The sequence below is a fragment of the Plectropomus leopardus genome, chromosome 1 (genome assembly GCF_026936395.1).
Source record: "Plectropomus leopardus strain MGB_pleo_1.0 chromosome 1, ASM2693639v1, whole genome shotgun sequence".
Lineage (NCBI taxonomy): Eukaryota > Metazoa > Chordata > Actinopteri > Perciformes > Serranidae > Plectropomus > Plectropomus leopardus.
The window spans coordinates 26,443,049-26,467,053 of record NC_142176.1 but is presented as its reverse complement, the minus strand read 5'-3'; the positions used below and the strand labels follow the sequence as shown (position 1 = coordinate 26,467,053).

The 24,005-nt window shown below is 38.8% G+C and overlaps 1 protein-coding gene across 2 annotated transcripts in view; it reads left to right on the top strand.

The window, feature by feature from the left end:
* The window catches only part of LOC121944114 (CUB and sushi domain-containing protein 1-like), a 464,794-nt gene that overhangs the window by 299,544 nt on the left and 141,245 nt on the right, over positions 1-24,005 (top strand). For both annotated transcript variants that reach the window (XM_088078923.1, XM_042487796.2), the window contains exons 17-25: positions 528-600; positions 1,964-2,102; positions 3,215-3,402; positions 3,576-3,764; positions 10,481-10,597; positions 10,845-11,060; positions 11,719-11,907; positions 13,665-13,834; positions 22,874-23,030. In XM_088078923.1, coding sequence (XP_087935049.1) covers positions 528-600; positions 1,964-2,102; positions 3,215-3,402; positions 3,576-3,764; positions 10,481-10,597; positions 10,845-11,060; positions 11,719-11,907; positions 13,665-13,834; positions 22,874-23,030 — 1,438 coding nt within the window. The remainder of the gene's footprint in view (positions 1-527; positions 601-1,963; positions 2,103-3,214; positions 3,403-3,575; positions 3,765-10,480; positions 10,598-10,844; positions 11,061-11,718; positions 11,908-13,664; positions 13,835-22,873; positions 23,031-24,005) is intronic.

Sequence of the window (24,005 nt, the reverse complement as noted above, 5' to 3'; positions counted from 1 at the left end):
AACAAAAGGCATTATCAGCAAACATGCTGCAAATACAGAAATGATGCAGAGTCAAATACACTGGAGATCTTCCGTTGAATTGAATGGCTATGCAGCGTTTTTCTGTGGCATTTATATTGGGTTTGTTTGTTACTGATATTGCATTGTTTCTGTATTTGCTGTTAATATTTTTGGGGTTTCTGAAGCACATTTTTGCATTTGCAGCATGTTTCCATTGTTGTTATTGTTTTGTTGCTGTTTTTTTGTATGTGTTTTATTGAAATTGTTTCTGAAGCTGCAGCACATGTCTCATGTTTTGGGCTGTTGTAGTGCACTTTACCTTGTTGGCCACTGTACATATTGGTATCTGTCATAGTAGTTGTTGCAAAATGCAACTTACTGTATGCTCTCCTGTTCTTAATTTGGGACTGTTAATAATTTTTTTTGGTTTACTTGTAATTATGTTCTAGTTTAGTTTTTTTCTGTTCGTATATCATGTTAAAAACAGTAACATACGTTAATGTCATACATTGGTATTCTGTTTCCAGGGGTCTGATCAGGTCACTTGCATCATCCAGGATGGAAATGTTGTTTGGTCTGCAGCTGTACCTCGCTGTGAAGGTAAACACAAATGCAATGTGTTTACTCTGTGAATATGAGCAATGGGTAGTCATTGAAAATGTTCGACTTGCCAGAATCTAAGGTGACAAAGCAGCTCAAGCGTGCTTATACACCTTAAGAATTGTATACATTTCCTCCTCTAATTGCTTTAGCCTCCAGCCTCCCCACACTTATTCAGCCTGTTTGCACACATCTTTCTCTCTCAACAATAATCTGAAATGAGATTGGCACAAGTTGTGCTGAAACTAATTCAGGGAGATGCATTCATTATGTGCAGACTCCAGTATACAGAGATGTATCCATAGTATGCAGATAAGCTAATATGTGGAAGTAATAATTAAAGGACAGTGAATGTGCTGTTATTTCAACACTTTTTAAAGGCAAATGTTATCCACTGGCCTGTGAGTATCTGTATGTCTTTTTTGTATCCCCTCCATCTTGATTGTATTGTCTAAATGACATTATGAAATGTTGGCTGTTGTTAATAAATGGGATGGAGGAGACAATCCAATTGAATAGGGTTGTCACCTTATTAAATATGGAGTATGGGAAAATATTATCCCTCCCGTTGGACAGGGAAGGATAATTATGTTTTATTTCTAGAATGACCTTCTCTTGTGTATCCCATCCATGCAGCTTCAGTATTCAGTGAATGGGTAAAAGAAAACTAATTTTCTTTAGTTTGCTGAAAGTCTGTAGTCATGAGAGCAATGGAAAGGGCGAAGGTATCAGCTTCTTGAGAACACAAGAAGTGGCAAGAGTGTGTAAGATAAGCCATCAGAAATTACAAACTGTAGAAAGAGCAATGGATAATGAACAGTTCATGAACTCTAGGTCTAAAGTTTCATCAAAGATGTTACTATGCCGTCATAAAGTTCTAGAGTATTTTTATTGATGAGGAAACTAAACTTAGCTGAAGCTAATTTTGCATTTTAACGTGCCATGATTGAGATTTTAGCAATAAAATGTTTGCTATAAATGAGTTTCAAGATGTGCCAGCTCTGCACGGTTCCCTGAGTTGCAGGGAAATGAGGAGCCATTTTCTGGCATCATTTGACACATAAATATACTTGATTTCCCCTATAAATTATCATGCTATAATTATTTTACCCTTTTTCAAACATGAGCAGCTCTAATTTGTTTACTGTAGCACAAGATTGCCCCATCACATTTTCTGAAGGTAAATGTTTATGTATGAACTCTAGAAATTCAGAAAGGATTAGAGAGCTAACACAAACTGAGCAGATGATGAATCTGCTAACCCGATGTGAAATGAGCATTGTGCTAATGCCATAACACCCTTACAAGAAAATGTGATTAATTTTCCCCCTCGCTTTGTGGTTGTGTGTTTTATTCCCCGTAGCTCCATGTGGAGGCCATCTCACAGCTCCTACTGGTGTGCTGCTGTCTCCTGGTTGGCCCTCCTTTTATAAAGACTCTCTTAACTGTCAGTGGGTGATTGAGGCACAGCCAGACCATGCTGTGAAGATACACTTTGACAGGTAAGGGATTTTTTTGTTAAGTAGGTATAGAGGTTTGTTTAATTTTGCTCATCAGTTACTCAGAAATACAGTCAGATTGTCATGAGTTGGATAACAGAGTCATGAAGCAGGTGTGTCATTTTTTCAGTTTTCAGCTAGTACATTATTCATTTAGTCAGTCTATTAGTTGGTCAGTCTTTCAGTAGCACCATAAGTTAGTCAGGTATAAATGTACTTGGTGAGTTACTGCTGCAGTAAATAATTAATGTTCACTTTTTGCAGATTTTTTTCTCTGTAAACAAGCCACAAGCAGATGCAGTGTAGCCTGAAATTGCTAAAGCTGAAATTTGTCTTTTTGGGAAGTGATGTAAAGGCCAAGTTATCTTTATCGCCTATGAGGCATTTCATTTGTGTAGGATTCAGCTTTTGCATTGCATGTGAATGTCTGGTGCAGAGGCTGGTTAACTGTTCAGTTGGCTGGGTGTTCAGATGCAGTGTGATAGCACTGAAGTGTGTCAACTGTTCCCAACTCTTTGTCTCTATCTCAAAAGGTAGTTAATTGCATTCATGCGAATGCCATTTTTCTTAATCAGTTTCATCTGTATTTAAAGGTTAAAATTCTAACCAGCAGAACTCTCAAGAAACGAGCAGTTCTCAGGACCCCGCAGCCAAAACTGTGGGTAACTGCTCAGTCAGTCAGCAAGTCAATTATTCAGGTTGAAGTACAGGTAGAAAAGGAAGGAAGTGAGAGAGAAACAACAAGTCGGTCTGATGTTCAGTGAGTTTCACAAGGTGGTTATGTTGCTGTTTTAGTGCTCAGTTATTTCAGTTGTCTGGTAGAGTGAGTGTCAGTCACTTTTGTTTTTTTGAGTTTGCATTGATAATTGACATTTGTCTGATGTTCTGTGCTTACCATGATTTGATTGAGCATTCCTGCGGAGCCCTCTTCCAGCATAAACACCCTGTTTATTGACATAATTTGCTTCTGACTGCAAACAGTCGTTAGCTCTTTGTTACATTACATTAGCTTGTGTTTGCTGTAGCCTGCACACAGATTATGTATGCCAGTTATATAAATGTTATCAGTTTGTATGCCATGCGTGTTTTGTTTTCCTTCCTGTGTGTCTGTCTAGGTTTCAGACTGAGGTCAACTACGACACACTGGAAATCAGGGACGGCCCCTCAGCCTCCTCTCCCCTGATCGGTGAATACCACGGTACCCAAGCACCTCATTTCCTGATTTCCACGTCCAACGTCCTGTTCCTGTTGTTCACGACAGACAACAGCCGCTCTGCAGCAGGATTCAGCATCAGATATGAAAGTAAGGCTGATTGACTCACTGATAGAAATGTTTGGCACTCTGTGAATTTCCTGCAGGTACTCATACACTGCAGCAATGTTTAGACCAGCTTGAAAAGGTGTAATTACCCACACACACATGTGCCCTCACCCTCTTGACTCTGTGGTATTGTGCTTGCTTACTGTGATTCTCAGGTGTGAAAATGGAGTCAGACTCTTGTCTTGATCCTGGTATCCCAGTCAATGGTCGTCGCCATGGCAGCAGTTTTTCTATTAGCTCCCGTGTTTCATTTACATGTGATCCAGGATACACACTGAGTGATCAGGAGCCAATTGTTTGCGAGCACAATCATCAGTGGAGTCACGCTCTTCCCAGTTGTGATGGTGAGAATCTTTCTTTACTTTTTACCCTCATTCTTAAGACCGAGAGTGGGCTGAAACCTTTTGTACTATTTTCCAAAAACAATTTAAGAGTGAGAATTATGCGATAGTGTGAGAAACACACTCACTTGCTGGAACACGTGTCACAGGGAGTTTGAAGATCATTAAACACAGGAAACAGCAAAAGTCTGCACATCAAGTAAAAAGTCAAGAAAAATCAGTAAGACTAACACATCTATCAATTAAAATGAAAAACTATTTGGAAATTTCCAATGCAATCAAACATCGGAGGTCATTGTGGTTACCTTGCTCCTTTTCCTCCGAGGACAAAGCCCTAGGGTTGCTCACAAGCAAAAAAACTGCTGAAAAGAGGTTTGTAAATATACTAAATCCACCCTTGGCAGATGAAGTGTTCTTGATCTGAATTTAATCTTGGACAAAAAAAAACCAAGCGATTTGATTGATTATTTAAGCTGTAGAGATGATGGTTTTAATTTCTGCAACTCAACACTGCAGCAACGAAAGAGTAGCTTATTGTTGTGGTAATTTGGAGCCTCTGAGATTTTATTTATATATATATTTATACTGTATATATGAGTGTGTTATTAGTGAAATTAATCCAGCACTGCAGAATGAGATAAAATTGCATCATCCATTGGAAAACAGTGAAACATAAAAATAGGCATTGCAGTTTGTTGGACCACATTCATGTAGCTTTTTTCTTCAGATCTATCAATCCTGTGCAGAGTCAAGCTGGTCAGTACACCATGGGCAGCAGGAGTTTGGGGGGGGGGGGGTGTTAAAGCAGGGATAGCGTGGCAATATTGTATCTGTTTTTTTATATTAATTACAAATTAAACTTTTTGGTAGCCCACTAGAATTATAAAATTATTTGCTTTTTCAGTCCACATTTTGCTGCATTAAGAGTGACTAAAGTGAGATGAACACACTGAGAACTTTATCTCATTACATAAAGCACATTTGGGTACAAAATCAGCAGTTGAAAAAAGGGTTATGAATCACGCTATGGTGCAATATATGTTATCACAATAGCCAGCATATGGAAACATGTTTAAAATCACAATTATATTGTATCGTCACCTAAGTATTGTGATAATATAATTTTGTCGGGCCTCTGGTAATTCCCACCCCTTCAGGACTTCACTCCATCACAGGGCTACCAAATATATATAAATTGCCAGTTAACGTAGCGCATGCCTTGGGATTATCCAAAGGAAACTCTCACAGGCACGAGGGACATATGCAAACTGAACAAAAGGCCCCAGTCACCCAGCATGTTTGGTTTGAAACTTCCTTGTTGCACACCTAATACGTGAAACACTGAACCATTGAAAATGCTGAAAATAAATGCAGTAGTTTAGCAGAAGAATATTCTTTTATCAACCTTGAATATTATTTTAAGTGAATTTCCTTCTGACTTAAATGAGTTGCTGATGGGGACTATAAAATGTGAGACAGCTATGACTTTGTGCTCTGAGTCACATGTAACACTGAACTCCAATACAAAGATAAGACACAAGTCATGATGCAGTTGAAAGCCACTTTAAATGGTAGTCAGGCAGGTTTACACTTGGCAATAAACTGGCAGAATCTGGCAAAGAGTGACCAGTACTGCAGCTGTGCACTCTGTTCCTCAGCTACAGCATAGCTGCATTGTCCACAGTAAATAATTATTCGCGGATCCCCTTTTGCAGCCTGCCAGCTGTGTGTTTGTTGTGTCTATTTGAGGTGTCAGACAGTGGTTAGTTAGTTTATAGGCTTAAATATCACAATACAAACATATCAAATAACTTTACATGATCAAATAAACACATTAGGCCCAAGCATTATACAACATAAAATCACTAAACAACATGGCCTAAGGTGCGGGATACATCTGTATCATTCTGTGCTTACTGCTTAAGGGTTTTATAGTCCACTTCATTTTCCCTCTTAGCTGGTTTGGGATCGCCCTGAACATCATGGCCCAATCTTCATGGACATAAAAACAGGAGTGGAGTGAGTAGGTCAATGTGACCAGAAGAAGGTTGAGCCAGAGAGTCAGAGTTGGAGGAGAGAAGGAGTTGGTGCAGGTGTTCCTATTAGTAACTCATTTCCCAGTCTTCTGCTCTTTTATCTGTTTCACTAAATGGAACTGGCAGGCATAGTGTTAATTGTACAATGTGCCCCACTCATGAGCACACACTACCACAATGGCCCAAGTTGGACATCCAGCCTCAGTGATATTATGCGGGTCAACAGGCACTACTGAAACAGATGCTCGTTGACCATCGCAGGCCGCTCTCATTCAGCTTTTGCCCACAGCTCATGCTATCATGGGAGATGAATGCACACCGTCTGATTCAATCTGCCGATTGAAAAGAATCCAATCTGAAATCCAAAGTCAGGATGTCTCAACTTGGGAACAAGTTCATACCGAGGCAATCTATCTCACAGTATCAGCCATATAACATAAGCAGGCTTAAATGGCCACTGTGACATTTTCAATTTTCAGCCAAGCATGCCATCTCAAGAGACAGTTGTTACATTACAAGACACACTTTTTCAGAATGGCACCTTTCTAAAGCGATGTGAAAGCCTCGGCTAGAATGTAATACATCATAGTTTCCTTTCAGAGAAGATCACGGAACCAGATTATATGTCAGATATGTTTTAGCCTGACTGATTTTTTTAAAATTATCTGATAATTATTGCCTTTGCCTGCTATGTTACTTGTTACTTTTTTCCTTACTTACTGACAATTTCCTGTCTAGTTCACCTGAATTTACATTGTTTTGGATCTGTGGGAGCAAACCCATACAAACACAGAAAAAAAATTCCAAAGTCCACTGAGAAATTGCTTGGACACATCACATCAATTTATAGGAGACAGCAACTCATTTTTAAAAACTCCCACAGCCATACTCAAAGCAACTCATACGCGCGCGTGCACACATTAACGACAATAATCTTATTTACAGTACCGTCTCAGAGGCGCAGTTAACATTTTAACAGGAAGCGACAACCTTTTTTTGCCATACTGACTGCATTACGCAGCCACCGGAATTCATTATTTTGACAATATTGTGTCTAAAAGAAAAAAGAAAATGACATGCAGTCCTCCCGCAGGCATGCAGAGACCATTCCCTTTCAGTAATGCCACAGTGTCTGTTGGACCCAAACTGCTCGTCTTATTCCTGCAGGTCAGTTAAATCTCCAAACAGATAATACAGAACACTGGCTGCTCTTTTATGTGTCAGGGAGAATATTGAAGGGGCGCAGTGACATTTTAAAGCTTGCAGTTGGTGCCAAGACAACAACTTGTTAGAAGTGACCAAAGTCACAGTATCCCTTTTGGTAAAAAATGCCATGGCATCCTATAAGAGGGAGATAATTAAAGATAGAGAAAACGTGGAGGCAGGAAAGAGGATGGGGATATGGCTCAAGTCTGGTACACTGTCTTTCAGTATTTACTTCTTCCCTGTCTGAAAAACAAGCCATATCTTTCTGTATCTGCTTTTCTTTCAGCATTCAGTCTCATGCTTCTGCTCTCCACATTGAAGGCCGACACACTTTGATTTGCCTCTCAAATCTTTGTTAGAGTCATGAATAGTCTTTCTCTCTATCTTATTCTTTTCTTTTCCTTGTATTTTTATGCAGCTCACACATTCTCACACACATACATTAACAATCTGCCTCTGTCTTCTCACACACAGATCATTCACATACACTGAAGTGTGCACTCTCAGAAACAATACAGTATGTGCACACAGACGCACACGTGCCTCCCTCAACAAGGGTCATTTAGTCAGACAGTGTCCTAGTTTTAGCTGAATCCTGATGGGAGTGTGAAAAAACTAGTTACCACAACACACACAAGCCTGTTAGAGAGAAAGGAGAGGAGGAGAGCAGCTCTCATCACAGCTACTCAACTCGATACCAGCTCTGTTGAAATATGATACGTTATGAGATGGATGGAAAGACATTGATAGACAGAGAGATAGAGGGTGGAGAGGCGGAGACAAAGCAGTTTTGCAAACACACTGGAATAGCTCCAGAATAAAGAATACAAGAACATCCGTCTTCAAAAAGTCAAAACAATACATTTTACCCAAATTACTAAATGAATCATCGCGCTATTTATTTTAGGAGCTAAAAGGGATTTTTGTGCACCAGTATATGTATAAACCTTCAACAAGGAGACAGGAGGGACTTAACAGCAGTAAAGAAAAATGTTTCTGTCTCTGATTCAGGGATATGTTTGTTTCATAGGCAAGAAAAACACTCCTTTTTTATTTTCATGCCAGTCAAGCACCTTCAAGCACTTAAATTGAATTAAATGTAACTGAACTGAGCAGAGTAGAACTGAAAGGGATGGAGGCGCAGCGAGAGAGAAACAAAGAGTCAACATATTATCTTAGTTCGACAGTCTGTAATGGACTGCAAGCCCTCTTTTACTCTCCATTACGTTACCATAGTATTTTCCACTCTACTCCATCCCAAATGAGTTTGCCCTGTTTCATATCAGTCGTGTGGCTCTGTGTGGAGACTAGGTATGTGGTAACACACACACACACACACACACACACACACACACACACACACACACACACACACACACACACACACACACACACACACATTTACACACACCAATCCCTCACTCTTTCACAAGAAACCACTCTCTCTTTGTCACATTCTCCATGCTCTGTTTCTTTTCGTTTCTACATTAAGTGCATGGCTGGCCTTTGCCCTTTTGTTTTTCTATTGCTTTAAAAGTTCTACTCTTCTCTGTACCACAATCAAGTAAGGTCAACATTAGGTTTTAGTGCCGGTTATTTACTGTATCTTGTGGACAAAGACAACCACATTAAGTGTCTCAGTCACAACTTTGAATATTTGATAATATATTAAAGTGGACACACTATTATCAGCTATTCATTATATGAAATGTTCTCTGATGCCTTTGTTAATTTTAGCCCCACAACAACAATTCAGGTGAGGTTAGGATAAGGTTTGTGTCATTGTTTGAAGTAGATATAATTGATATTTTTTATAATAACATTGTATGAAATTACTGTGAAAAACTACTGCAACAATGCGAGAGGCATTACTTGTAGTGATGAATTCACAGAGAATCATTACCTTAATCTGCAGCTCTCCTTGGCTTCATGGAGCTTTTCACTGAGTTTCAGCTCATAGTTTAGCTGTCTGGCCCATAACTTTACTGTTTTGGTTCACTCTCATTGCTCTCATAGTGTCAGTGAAACAGCTCTAGATATCCACTGAACTTTACCTGCTCAGCACCAAACAGCAGACAAACACAGTCAGAGACCAGCTGGTGAATATAGTGTAGCATTTAGCAGCTAAAGAGACAGATATTTCTCTTTGGAATAGGAATTAGAAATTCATTGACACTATAAATACAGCTATAAAAGAGAGTGAATAACTACCAGTTTCAACTGTTATCGGCTCATTAAATGGCAATTATCAGTTTTTATCACAACTACTTTAAATCTTCACACGGGGCAAACTGCACCTATCAGCAGGCCAGAGGGTGCAGATCCAAAGTTATGAAATAGTCGCAGTTTCCAAAACTAGTGGATTAAGTTTAGGAAAAAAACTCCTGTTTGGGTTAAAATATGTATGATTGTTACTTAAGTTAAGTAATGTACATTAGTTATGTTACATTACCTATGTGACGTCAGTCAAGTACGTCACACATATGGCGTCAGTTAAAATAGGTCAGCTTTTGACTTTTGGTTTCACATGGGATGTGAATAACAGCCTCTTTGGGGAAACCCTGGGGTTTGTTTAACCAATCCGTCCACCCTGACCTCCACCCAGTGTGGATTTTATCACCCTTTATACTGCATCACCTTACTTCCTTTCTTTGCTCCCGTCATAATTACCATGGCCACTTGAGTCACCGCCTAACAATAAAGAAATATAATACTACCTCAAATCTATGCGCCCGCACTGATGACACCCATTAAATGGACTAATAACATTTCAACCTATTGGAATATTAGACTTAAAGTCATCAGAAATATGATACCGAAATGAATAATAATTTTGCTGCTGGATGTGTAAATAAGCTACTGTTTACTAAGGTGATATTTTGTCACTCTTGTGTTCACAACTTGCTCCCGGTGTCCCCAAACGGCCTAAAAAATCAGTTATTGCACATTGAATAGGAAACCCATTTGCTCAAAATGAAGATATCAGTTGGAAATTGAATATTGTATACATAAGACAATACACGGTAAAGACTTATTTACCACTAGGTCAACCCTCTCAACACTGATACTTTGTATCTTTGTACTTTGTACTACTTTGTAATTTGTCTTGAATCTACAGCTGTTTCGTCTCATGTCCCCTTCCTATATTTATTTATTATTGGGAGGAAAGTTTTTTTTTTTTTAGCATAGAGCAAATACTGACATCATTCTGGGCGTATACCTTCTGTGGTTTAATGTGGTTTAATTCTTGTCCATAAACCACAAGTTGAAATTTCAAGAAAGAAATCTGCTATTATACAGTGACCTCCTGACTGCACATACAATGTACCTTTGTTTGTAGGTGTTAACGCTGGGAGTCATATTTAAATTTGTTAAAATCTTTATCATTTACTCAGTGCAAAGGTTTTTTACAGTGATAAAATAATAAATTCTTCCTTTCTTTGCCACCCCTTTCTGTGTGTCTCCTCCTCACTGTAGCCCTTTGTGGTGGTTATGTCTATGGTAAGACAGGGACAATTCTGTCCCCTGGCTTTCCTGACTTCTACCCCAATTCTCTCAACTGCACCTGGACAATAGAGGTGTCTCATGGGAAAGGTAAGAACACTCATTAACAAAAATGATGGAAACGGCCATTAATTTTCTTGAAAAATATTGTTTTTTCAAATAGAATATTTTTCCTCAAAAGTTGAAGATTGCTGTGCATTTACACTGTATGCTGTGCCGTATGTGTCTCTGGTGTGGTATCTGTGTTCATTTGCTGCCATTATGTATCTTTTACTAACTCTGTTTATCTATACATCCATCTAATTATCCACTCAACCATTCATCCATGGATTTTCAGGAGTCCATCTGGTTTTCCACACTTTTCATCTGGAGGAAAACCATGACTACCTCTCTATCAGTGAGGACAGCAATTTCCAGGTTCCAGTGGCTCGACTCACTGGCTCAGTTCTGCCCCCTAGTGTCAAAGCAGGCCTCTATGGGAACTTCAGCGCTCAGCTGCGTTTCATCTCAGATTTTTCCATGAGTTATGAAGGCTTTAATATCACTTTCTCAGGTAAGAACATTGAACAGAAACTGAATTTTATTAACATGGATGTAGCGGACAGGTAAATAATTCCCAAAACAGTCTAACCCTGTAGACAGAATAGACTTAACCTGCTTTTTAGCTATCCATAGGCCTGCGATTAGCTAATAGGCTGTGGTCAGGCCCCAAGGAAATGTTAGAGTCGTTGAAGCAAATTTTTGTAGTGGCCAAAAAATGATGCCCAAAAAGACTTTATTTTCCCTATAGATTCAACATTTGGGCCACACAGTGCAGTGCCAATCATGTGGGTAATTTTTCATGCAGCAGTTGAAGTATTTTGGCTTCATGCGCCACCCAGCAACTTTCATAGGTTTGAACCTATCTGTCAGGTTTTCTTTATACATTCATGGTTGGGATTTATTGCTTCCTCCCAAGTTCAGGAGGGTGGAAAAAAACACTTGTATTCAGCCATTGGTGAGTACTGCAGATTATTAATTAATTAATTCATGGTGGAGGAGTAGCACATTATGGTCTCAGGTTTGAAGTTTTGAAATGTAATTTATTTCTTGCTATTGACATTGTATTTGGTGACTTAACAACATTTGCACAGTTCGTTCACCTGTCACACTACTTTAATCTTTTTATAACGACTCCTCAGCAATGTTATATATGTCTCTCGGATGTACAGAATATGACTTAGAGCCATGTGAGGATCCCGGCGTGCCAGCATACAGCAGGAGAATGGGATTCAGGTTTCGAGTTGGTGACTCGCTAGCCTTCACTTGTTTCCATGGCTACCGACTTGAGGGAGACAGCAAGATCACTTGTTTGGGTGGAGGCAGGCGAGTCTGGAGCAACATACTGCCACGATGTATAGGTAAGACAGTCAAGTAGACGGACAAACTCACTGACTAATGCCTCAGTGAAAATGAATGACAGCACACAAAACACACATTCAGGCTATAGTTTCAGACGTGGTTGTCTAGAATGTGGACATTATTGTTTATACTCGTTGACCTTTCTTTACACAGCCTTATATATAGTGATGTTGTAATAAGCCTTTTCAAAAGTAATTCTGCCTTCAATATTTATTGGAGGGGTTTATCTTCTGTGCAAATAACTGGCAGCTTGTAAAATAGAACTTTCAAATTAACTTTTTCACCATATGAATAAGCCTGGAGGCAAAGTATGAGCATTTCCCTGGTTGTAATTTGCCAGTATTTTATTGCTGACGCAAAGGTAATTTACTATTATTTGACTGGTTGACAGTTGGCTTTATTCACCAGGATCTGGCTGTTAGCAGGTTGTAATTTTCTGAAATTTGATGAGTACCAGTGTTTCCTTGGATGCTGCTGGTAATTTATGAGAGTCTGACTGGTGGCTGGTGGTAATTTTCAAGCCCCAAAAAGAGCAGACCGAAAATGCTATAATGGCATTATCTGTCAAGAGATCAGGCCTGACTAACACAAAAACTGAGCAACAGCAGCTGGCAATGTTCACTGGCTTCACCTTTCTCCCTCGCTCTCTTTTTAAATGTCCCTCTCTGTAGCCCTCTGTCTCTCCTCCTGTTTCTCCTCGTCTCCCTCTGCATTTAGACAGTCCTTGGGTGGGTAATTAGGGCATTCGCTGCTGTATGAACGGTGTTACGGTAATACCGTGCCTTTTGTTACTCCCCTTTTCTCTCTTCTAATTTCTCTCTGCATATTTTCACAAGGCCTTTTCTTTCTTAGCTCATCTGCTGTCTTCCCTTATTTTCTTCTTCATCCCCTCTTCTCCCCCTTCACTATCCTGTATCTCTCACTCCCTCTTTCCCTCTCTGCTGTATTCACTTTAAAAAGATTTTTGGGAGAATTGCTGGTAGCATCCTATGCTTCTCATCTTCTAGCCTAATCTGCTTTAAAAACTACAGAACATTGACAAGACTGTTGTTTTGCATTTGTTCAGATTTGATAAACACTGCATCTTTCCCAGTGAGTTTCCACAATGTTTCACACCGGCTTCTCTCTTGTCTGTCTCATTACTTCCATTTCCTCTTTCTCCCTTCCAAGTAGCGGTGGTCCTCAGTGGGAGTTAAAAGCCTGCTTTTCTCCCCTCCTCATTTACATATGACAAAACTCTATTCTCACAAAGTACCACTTATTTGAATTCCTAAACTTTGATAGGCACTGCACCTGCTAGATAATTCTGTATAATTTCTATGAAACACTTTTTTTCTCGACAAACTAATCCAGACCTGCTTTTATGCAGTGTTTTTCATTTTGCCCTCATTCTAATCTTTTGCGGTTTATGTTTAATTGCTTTGTTTTTGAATGTGCTTTGCTGTTCCAAATCTTTGTATTTATTTAATATCTTATTTGAAGAAAATTTTAAACAAGTGCTTTAAAGTTATGTTATACTGTATGATTCATTATTATCATCATTATTGTTATCATATCTGCAAAGTTGAATGAGACTTGTGGTTACACTAGATTTGAATTTTTTATGTGGAGTTGTGAGTCCTTTCCTCTCTCTCGCTCTTTTTTTTTCACACAATAAGCCAACCCAGATATTCTGACGGCTCAAAGATAATTAGGTGGAAATACTGTTATTTTGATCCACACTGTCCCTGCCCCCTTTACTCTCTACTTGCTTTAGCGGAGTGTGGAGCCTCCTCACTCGGACCAGAAGGTGTTCTGCTCTCTCCTAACTTCCCCTCCAACTACGATAACAACCACGAGTGCATCTACCACATCACTACTGAAAAGGGCAAAGGAATCAGGCTGAAAGCTGAGAGCTTCTCACTGCAAGATGGAGACTATCTCAAGGTATGCACACAAACACACATTTTTGCCAGTAAGTTGGAACAAGCACCATAAATGCATATTTTTATTTATATTCAGAGACACACACAGTGCACTTACTCATTATCAATATCTGTCTATATGCAACGTTGCATATGCTTTGACATGTATGTTTGAATAAATGGTATATGTTTGGTTTATTATAATAACATCATGAATAAAGTAAAATAAGGTGTGCTGGGAAAAAAAAACACACACACTTAGACCATGAGAGTATATAATCAGGGATCTGTTATTTAAAAAAGGCACTGCATTAAATGCTGTGTGCCAACTGTCTGTTTTCTTTTTCACAGAAAAATAATTGTTTTGGCTTCAAATGACATATTACTGTAACCATTTCAAGTCTTGTATCCTAAATTAATTGTAAGGTTTAAAGGGAGAGCCAAGTAAAAACCAATCAAGGTACATTTCTAATTTTAAGAATACACCACGTAGCTATTCGCTGTTTGCTATGTTTGAAGCAGACATAAATATATGGCTGCTTTTGTCAGATTTTTGAAATATTCAGGTTTTTCTTTGATTCATTGATACTGAAGAATACAAATAGAGGAGCCAAAGCATGTTTCTTCAATGTTCAAAGCCAGCTACCTTTCTGGTGAACATGATTGCAGGTATCATTCAACAGCATAACAAGAAATATCAGGAAATTCAATAACGACTCAACTTGAGAATCAATGTGTGTTACTTTCCAGTGCTACCTATGAGTTTAGTCACTCAACAAGAGTTACAGTGGCTTGCATGATGCCAGGACAATTCAAAAGTGAACAAAAAAATTCAGGGAGGTTTCAATACTTTGCTTTCTCCCTCCTCTGTATTTTTCACAAAAGCAAAAAATGCCTCGAATGGAAATTTCTCACACATTCATTTTATGTCTTTGTACTCAGTAGTCATTTTTATGTTGAATTGCAGAGCCCAAACTTTCCTAATGCTGTCCTCAAAGGTTCGTTGTGCAAACTTTTGTTCCAGCCATGCACACCTGGTCCAATTAAGATGTCAGGGAATGCGTAGCCCTTAATTATATGAGGTGTGCAAGAAGAAGGCTGGAGTAAAGACGTGACTGACAGCCAGGGCTTTGAATCCTTGGTTTAGCCAGTATGTAGTTAAATTGTATTAGCAGGTGTGCCCTAGCTGTTAGATGTGTTAAACATTGTTGTAAGAAGCAGTAACATCCCTGCAGGGGTTTATTACCCATGTTCTCTATTAGTGCTGATGGTGCTCCTGCTGCAGTGGCCATCCACGGCTGAATGAATACTTGGGTAGCAAAGGCACAAAGGGATCCATTCTGCCTCTGTTAACCCCCTAACAACCCCACTACAGTGTAACATTGTTGTGTTTGAAAGTAACCTTTGCTTTTTTATACACCCCTATAGATCATAGGCTCTCTGTGAAATATATCAATTTCAGAATTCTGCTTCTCACATTTAGGGTCCTTCATAAGCTAGCCCTTTTGTATCTTTCTGAACTCCTTCATTTCTACACACCCTCCCGTACTCCCAGATTCTCCTCTGCCATCCATTTCACTTCACCATCTGCCCGCTTGACTGCCATGGGGTCTAGAGCCTTGAGCCATTTCCCTCCGCCTTTGGTTCTGTCTCCCACAACACATTCACAACAGCGACTCTCTCTCCACCTTCAAATCCCGCCTGTGAACACATTTTTTCAAACTGGCATATTTGGTCTGATCAAATGGTTTCTGTAATGGTTTCACCCACATTTATTTTGCACTGATGATTATTATATATACCAAGTTATTTTATTAACTTATTATTGTATAGTACTGCTTTGTTTGTTTTTACATGTATGTGATACATTGCATCTTGTTTTTAACTGTAAACTTTAAGGTGTCCTTGAGTGCTTTGAAAAGCACTTATAAATACAAAGCGCTAGTATTGTTACATTTAATAGGTTGCAGTATATGGTAACACTAAGTAAAGTAAATGGCTATAGAACAGAATACTATAGAATACAATACAATCAGACTGAAATCTATTATTTACACAATGTGTAGAACTGAGTATGACTGCAGAAATCATATGTTGCTCTTGAAAACACTTGGAGGATCGCATAATATAAGCTTGAGCTACAATATGATTCAATGGTTATTCTTAGTCTGCCGGAGCCCCCATTAAAGGGACAGTTCACTCAAAAATAGAAGTTAATATTTTACCTTTCACCTGTAATGATATTTCTCAATCTACATTGCTTTTGGTTGAGTTGAGTTGCCAAGTATTGAAAATATTGGCAGTCGAGTTGCCTGCCTTCTCTCCAGCATAATGAAACTAGATGGCACTCGATTTGTGGAGCTCAGTGTGCCATGCAATAATTTAACAAAACTCAACAGCAATGTCTCTTACCAGAAACCATGACCTGGTTACTCAAGATAGTAAATAGACCTTGTTATGAGCAGTTTCATGTAGGAACTATTTTCTTTCTACTGAACTACAAATGCTAATTGTTTTCACTGCACAGAAGACAGTGTACATCTAGTGCTTGCTTACCCAGCACCACTGAACTAGGTAACATTACATCCAGCTGAGGGCGCCGTTAATGTTTACACGTCTTGCTGTCCTGAGCACCAGCTTGTCATCAATGAGTAGAGGTACACCTCCCTCTGAGCTGTGATTAGGTGTTTCTGGAAAGAAAAATTGCTGTTGAGCTTTTTAAATGCTTTTTTTCTTTTGGGCCCTTTGAACGCCACAATCCAGTTTCATTATATTCAAGAGAAGGCAGAAATCTCTACAGCCGATATCTCCAACACTTGCCAACTCACAACAAAACAATCTAGGCTAATAAACAGCACTACAGGGACAGGGGCAAAATACTTATTTTTGATTTTGGGTCAAACTGTCCCTTTAAGGATGCCTTGTTATCACAGGGTATACGAAAGAATTCCCTGAAATGTTTACATATTGTAACCTTCGATGTGCATACTTGTGTACGTCTTAAATACTAAGAGAATTACAGATGTTCCCAGGGCTCATAATTCCTCATAAATCCTCTCTCGGGTACATGTGCCCACTTCAGTGTCAGTTAGGAGCAGCTGTGTGAGCTGTTTTACAGTCTTGACGCTGTCCTACAGACATCGTCTAAAAGTGTTCCATTCACAGTGTCTCATAGTGGTATTAGGCCTGAGGGCATGGTTAAGCCAGTATGTGGTTAGAGTGTATTATCAGTATTAGGCCTAGAGCATTGGCTGAGCCTGTCTGTGGTTGGATTGTATTAGTGGGGTTCTTCCTGACTTTCAGAGAGACATAACACCATTGTAAAAGATGGAAATGTTCCCAGTGGGATAGTTATTAATAAAATAAAAATCCCCTTCAGGAAATTGAAATTGAGATGCTTAACAGACATAAACATGTTTAAATATTGCTTATACAGTATATGATATCATGAACACTAATATTTAACTATTACTCAGAATATGATAGTATTCCTAGTTTGATACAGTATAAGGAAACTGTATATTTGGTTTGGATATTCTGAATTAGGCCTTTTTCCAAATGTGGCATTTTCCGATTAAGATGTGGGATATGTTAGTATTATTCAGGTTTTAGGAACATTGTTTCAACATGTATACATCACGTTCATTCAAACTGAATATTTTGTGCACGTAAATGTAGCAATTATCTGTGTAAAACAACACAAGGATGCAACCATCAAGACTGGAGAGCAGAGGAAGGCATTTGCTCTTTTTTCAAATTATCACTGTGTTCTTCACAAGGCATTTGACATAGTATTTACTGTAATAAATTGATTCCTTATCTGAAAATAACAGGAACAGAGGAACAGAATACAGAGAATGACTAGAGGTGACAGAAGTTAATGAGGATGCACTGGATGTTAACATAGCAATCAAATAGTGATGGGGGGCCTCGAGACTGATTGCAAGAATGACACATCACGTTCAATGTAGGGCATACAACAATATTGGATATTTGGTTTCAGTTTGGCTTCAAATTACTGATAACAAATAACTTTTTAAATTAGATGAAAAGTAAATGTTACTTTGTAGTCATTCCCCTTTCCTGTACAGCCAAAATGTTGCAATACAGTCATGTATGTTAATGTAAATACAGTAGAGTACAACATACTCTGATGGTAAGACAACACGTTTACCAGCTAGGCGTGATAATTAAAATTTTTATGTATTTTTGGTATTTGTGTTAGTTGTTTGTAAGAATAGTTAAATTGTTGCTCCATTTCCATAAATCCAACCTTTTTTCTTTCTTGTCTTTTTATTGGGCATAACAACTGAATGATGCTGCTAGCATGGCTATTGACCTTCCAAAAAATTATGTATGAAAAAAAAAGTAAAATCAAGCAGTTTTTTTTTTTTACTTAAAAAATTTATGCCTGAACAACCTTTTTTCAAAAATAGGGTACAGTCAAAAATTGGTCATATGAAGAGTAGTAATTATGCTTAATATAGTTCATGCTTGATGTGATTACATTTGGGAGCATATCCATGTTCCTAGAGTCCTATTTTCCCCAGCTGAATATCCTCTTAATAGCACACATTAGGACCTTCCAAAGGGTTTTATGTTCTGAGCAATATTTTTTCCCCAGTGTTTCAGTGTATCTTTCCCTGAATGAAAATGTTGAAATTATACACCTACTAGTATCACAAACAAATATTTCAAATATTTTTATTAGAGCACAATGTTATATTGTTCCATATTTACAGCATACTCATACAGGTGTAAAATGTACCTCCATACAGACATGCACAAACTCTTTTACAATGAAAGAAGAACTTGGTTCAAAAGTTGCCAGGTGATGTCATATGGTAATTTGCATATTGGTGGCGTCACTGGTAACTCATTTGCATAAAGAGTAATGGAAGCATTTTACAACTTCTCTGAATTAGATTCAGAAGAGAAATCTTCAATAAAAAATTTGAATGGGATAAGAGCTATGGCATTTACGTATACTACAGTGCACCACTTAAAGTAACCATAGAAACTCACAACTGAACTCCCACTCCTGCAGAGAGTAGTGTCTCCTCTTACCTACTAACTGCCTGCACAGGGTGCAACAGGATGAAGAGAAACCCTGCCCTGTTGTCAGAGGAGCCATGGACTGTGATTACCCTGAGCAGCATGCATATAAATTAATAACAAGATAATAGATTTTAATTTATTGTTCACTTTCTCCCTTATGGTTTTAACAGAATTCTTCACCCACAAAATGACCTTTTGTAAATCAGTTAGTGATGAATTTGTGAGGCAAACTTTTTTTTCACATGCCACCACAGAAAACAGCAAATTGATTTATTGATTGGTTGGGGACCACATTTAACAACAGCAAAACTGTGACAAAACTTCTCTTTACAGACTCATACAACTTGTGCAGTATAATTTAAGCCTCATTTATCCAGTCGTATGCTCAGCACTTCCCAAACATGCATTTTTGCTAAAACCTTTCTATTTAAAACTGAACTAAAAGTGAAATTAATGACAATGAGACTTGCATTACACTGCACTAGTTGTTTGAGTGCTTGCAAACACATGTTTTTGATATAGCTTTGCTGATATTAAATGTGGTCCCCAATCAATTAATTTGTTTGCAGTTTTCTGTGGTGGCATGGGATAAAAACAAAGTTGTCTTTGTGAAATCAAGGAAACACAGCATGAATAATTATTTTACAAATGGTCTTTTTGTTGGTGAAATATTCCTTCAATGAATAGCTTAACTTGTCACCAATGGCTATTCAGGAATAAAGTTGTGAAGAGGGTGTCAAAAGTTACTAAATCTAGCAAGAAAAAAGTTGCAAAGTTTGCAACACTGCCGCCTATGGTTTATCAGGGGTCTGAATTGCAAGCATTGATCTGGGTCATATCAAGAGACAAACTCAAAACTCAACACAAGGCTTCATTATCCCCTTGGCAACATAGGACCCTGGAATCACAGGGATGACCTCTGATAGTATCAATACTGTGGTCATCTTGTGTGATTGTATAGAATTGATTTATAAGGGCAATTACTAGTAATGTACAATTTATCTGTTAATTATAATTTCTCCAGAGAATTAGCATTAAACATAGTGCACACTATAATGAACTGGAAAGAAAGCCCTAAAGTGCCACTTAGGCTAGCAATTAGCATGCCACTCCTCAGGCTAAGGGCAATGGCACTAATGCCTGTTACTGCAGCTGAACACTCTCAACACAAACCATTTGTTTGACAGTTCCAGCGAGCTTTAGGCTAAAATCTCCTGTAACATATGAACCAACTCATTACAATTCCTTTTGCTACTGGCTAAGTTTTCTGCCCTGGCACTTGTTAAAGAAAGGGGCTAGCCAAGCTCAATATGCCTGAAAATGTCCTCTAATACAGTGCTTGACCAAATTTACTCAGATGCACTGCAGCCCTGAAGAAAAAAGAGAGGGTGAGAAAGAAACAAAGTGGGGTTGTGCAGGAATTGTTCTTTGAAAATAGAGGTGGTGGGAGAGCAAGCGAGAAAGGGAGAGAGTCAGACAGAGAGAGAGAGGAGGGGTGGCAGATGGTGACATGTTGATTTATGAGCTGCAGGGCTTTTCATTAACTATACTGGGTTTTACCGAAACAGGGAGAGGAGGAGAGAAAGATAGAGAGAAACAGAAATAAAGAGATAGAGACAGACAGCAAGATGCAAAATTGGGGGACACTGACAGAAAGAACTGGAGGGATGAGGAGAGGGAGGAACAGGGATGGAAAATGAAGTTTAGGGGAGTAATGCTGCAGATAACTGTGATACCACTCTTCTGTTTTTAAACTTTTAAGCTCACAGTGTCTGTCTTCTTCATATTTATGAACATACTGTAGCTCCTACTTTGGCTTCACGTAGAGGTGTCTGCTCTGACTGGCAGTACTCGTAGAGATAGAACAGTACATCGCCTTAGCCCTTTTTCCTTGGCATTTCTGCCACCTGCAGACCTGTCACCACCAATCTGTGAAAATGTCCCAGGCTGCCAAATATAAGCATGAGCAGTTCACATTTATAACCCAGCTGTGAGATAGTATTATGAGGTACTTCAGAGTCCTAATTCGCCCCTTCAAACTGCAGTCAAAAATAGACTCCACTTCCTGCTACTTCTCTTCTGTCCGCATTAAAGCTGCATTCAGAGATTTTTGACCACGAGAGTGCAGAAAGTAGACTCTGAAACAGTATCAGTATCAGGGTCTCAGTATCAAATACTTACCACCTTTAAGGCAAGGCTCCCTCCCTCTGTCCTTCGCCCCTCAGAGTGGACTAGGAACCCCCACCCCAATAGATAAACAGGGTAAAATATGGTACATATGGTACAGACCTAAGCAAGAGCAACTGAGGAGGGATCTGAAAATCTAAAATGTGTTTGAAAATCATCCATATTAATTTCTCTAACCTTTTCTGCTGCACTATAATATACCAATATACCACTCTGCTTTCCATCTGTATTCTCAGTATGTTGCAAACATTACTTTCACTAAAATATTGAAAAATATGGCCAAAATAAACAGCTTCCATTTGTCGCTAGCACAGCTCGCTTTGTTGTGCATATCTGCAGAGCTTACTTTGGTTCCAAACAACAAACTAAATCTGTTAACTGTGTATTGTGCCATGTTTTGGAGTATGCAGCAGTTAGAACACAGTGAGCATAGTGGGAAGTGAATATGCTACAGTGGTGATCTGTGCACATCAACCCTTCAATGGGACACTGTTACACTCTGCTCGTATTTCTGATGTTGCCAAGTTGCTGAAATCTTCCTGGCAGCCATTACTTCACCCTCGGTATCTACTTCTCTAACAGCGCTCATTTGAAATAAATGACTTCCAGCTGTTTTATGTCTTGTTTGCGCTGCCACTGTGAGAATGCAGTCACAGGTTGAAGATCGTGGTGCAAACAATGCAATGAAGCAATTCCACGATGGCTGAAATGTTAACATCTTCATCAGTTTCATACTTTTTTACAAAGAGAAGGAAGAAAAAGCTGATCAGCAAAGTGAATACAAGCAAAGTCCTGCAATAGTAATCCAGTCCCATGATGTTAATCTATTCTGTCTTCACCTTCCTGATATTTTCACCTTCTCTTATATTCATGACAGCATTTTAAGCCAAGTCACACACACACACACACAGACACAGACATTGACATGCATACTAAGACTTCTAGCTTTTACTGCTTATTGCTAACACACAATATTACTTGTTGATGGTTTTCTCTGTTAAATTAAATCCACTTTGGCAGGATAATTTTCAAAAATATAAACAAAAATTTGGAACACTTATCACAGTTGGAGACAAACTCAACTGTGAATGAGCTACTTTTTTCAATGAGGGCTGCAATATCCCCTCTGCCAAGGTACAAATTAAAGTGATACTTGAATCTACTATTTCCCACAGGTGCTAGACAAGGATTAAACTGCAAAACTCAAAGTAGGTTTACACAACAAGCTCGGTCCACCAAATTTAATTGTAGCAAACATTTTAAGTAAGCTAACCAATTTATTTACCCACCATGAAACTCCCACATTTTGTTTTATTTTTTTCTAGAATTGTTGCATAAAAATCTTGATGGTTTCACAGAAAAAAGGGAGGCTTCATCAGTTCATCAGACTGTCATACAGCCCCCTTAACAACTCACTTGTGACCTCAGCAACTTTTGTGTGATATTTTAGGCTCTATCTGTGGTGCTTCACGAGGTCTGCGCTGATGCAAAGCTAAGCAAAGTGGCTATTTCCTGAGGCACAGTGATGTTTTTTGCCACGCTTGCGTTGTTTGGTATTTGGATGACTCACTGCGTGTTGCAGAAGAGAGGCACAGACAATACAGACAGTGCCCTGCAATTTTGGTTTCAAGACTGACCACATTTTGTTACAATCTTTGGCGTCAAGACCAGATCAGCAATTCACTGTTCACCTGTGTTCTGTCATATTCTTATTACCTAAATTGGTAGACGTACACCCACATAAACCTCCATCAACACTTTTAACTCATGTTTTCATTCATGTTCTGTGGTTCTGTTCCTGTGCTTTGATTGACAGGTGTATGATGGAGAGAACACCTCATCCCGTCTCCTTGGTAACTTTACACATGATGGCATGATGGGTCCTGTCATCAATAGTACGTCCAATCGCTTGTGGCTCGAGTTCAACAGCAATGCCTCTGGAACCGATCAGGGCTTTCGCCTCACATACACAAGTGAGTTATTTGAGTTTACCGTAACTGATTAGACTTAATAGGGGGTGTAACAATACATCTATTGTATGAATGCATTGATTTATATTCCTGAGATCATACTACAATGACAGGTCGTCTGTGTCTCTACTTTAATCGAGTGCTGAGCACTTTCATTATTATAAGGGGCGGATTTAGTGATTTGGGGCCCTGGAGCCCTAGACACATTGCTATGCTTTAGTTTCACTCTTTCTCCAACTGGGAATGTTGGTAGGCAGTTGGCAGCTGTAGAAGAAACACTCAAAACATTTTTTCTTAAGTAAAACTATTAATAGCACACAGCTGAAGTTAAAAATTAAAGTCAAAGTCCTGCAGTCAGGAGAGGAATTATTACCACAATGTATTTCAATGAATTCAAAATCTGTTCAAGGTGGACTTTTTAATTCTTATTCAATGCTGGATAGTTTAATAAATAATAATACATGATATTTTAATCGCTACATTTGTGAGTAAAAATGTGAATGTCTGTCTTGGGTAAATTGGTGCTACAGTGTTTTCCTCTGAAGTATAATTGTACAGTTATGGGGATATGTGGGGAATGTTTTGAATATACAGAAAGTTTTTTTCATTGCACCCCTAAAGTTCTTTATGCACTCCTAATTTTTTAAAACTTTAACTTAGCATGTACTCTTTGGGAAAAAAGTCATAGTCAAGCCCTTTTTTGGCATGCGTAAAGCGTCAGCATTTAGCTGTGTCGCTTCAGATAGTGGCGGACCATGGCAGGGAAGCACCAGGTTCACAGCGAGCGAGCAATTTTAAGTCTGCACTTGCAGTCCAAGGTTTGGACGCATTATGGCTTTTGTAAAAACAGAGATGTTCAGGATAAAAATGTGTGCTGTTTGCCAAATATGCAGATACAAGATCACATGCAATGGCAATTTGCCTTTTAATTGTTGTGTTAACTTGTTATGTTGATTTAGCTCTGATTCCCTTGCAAAA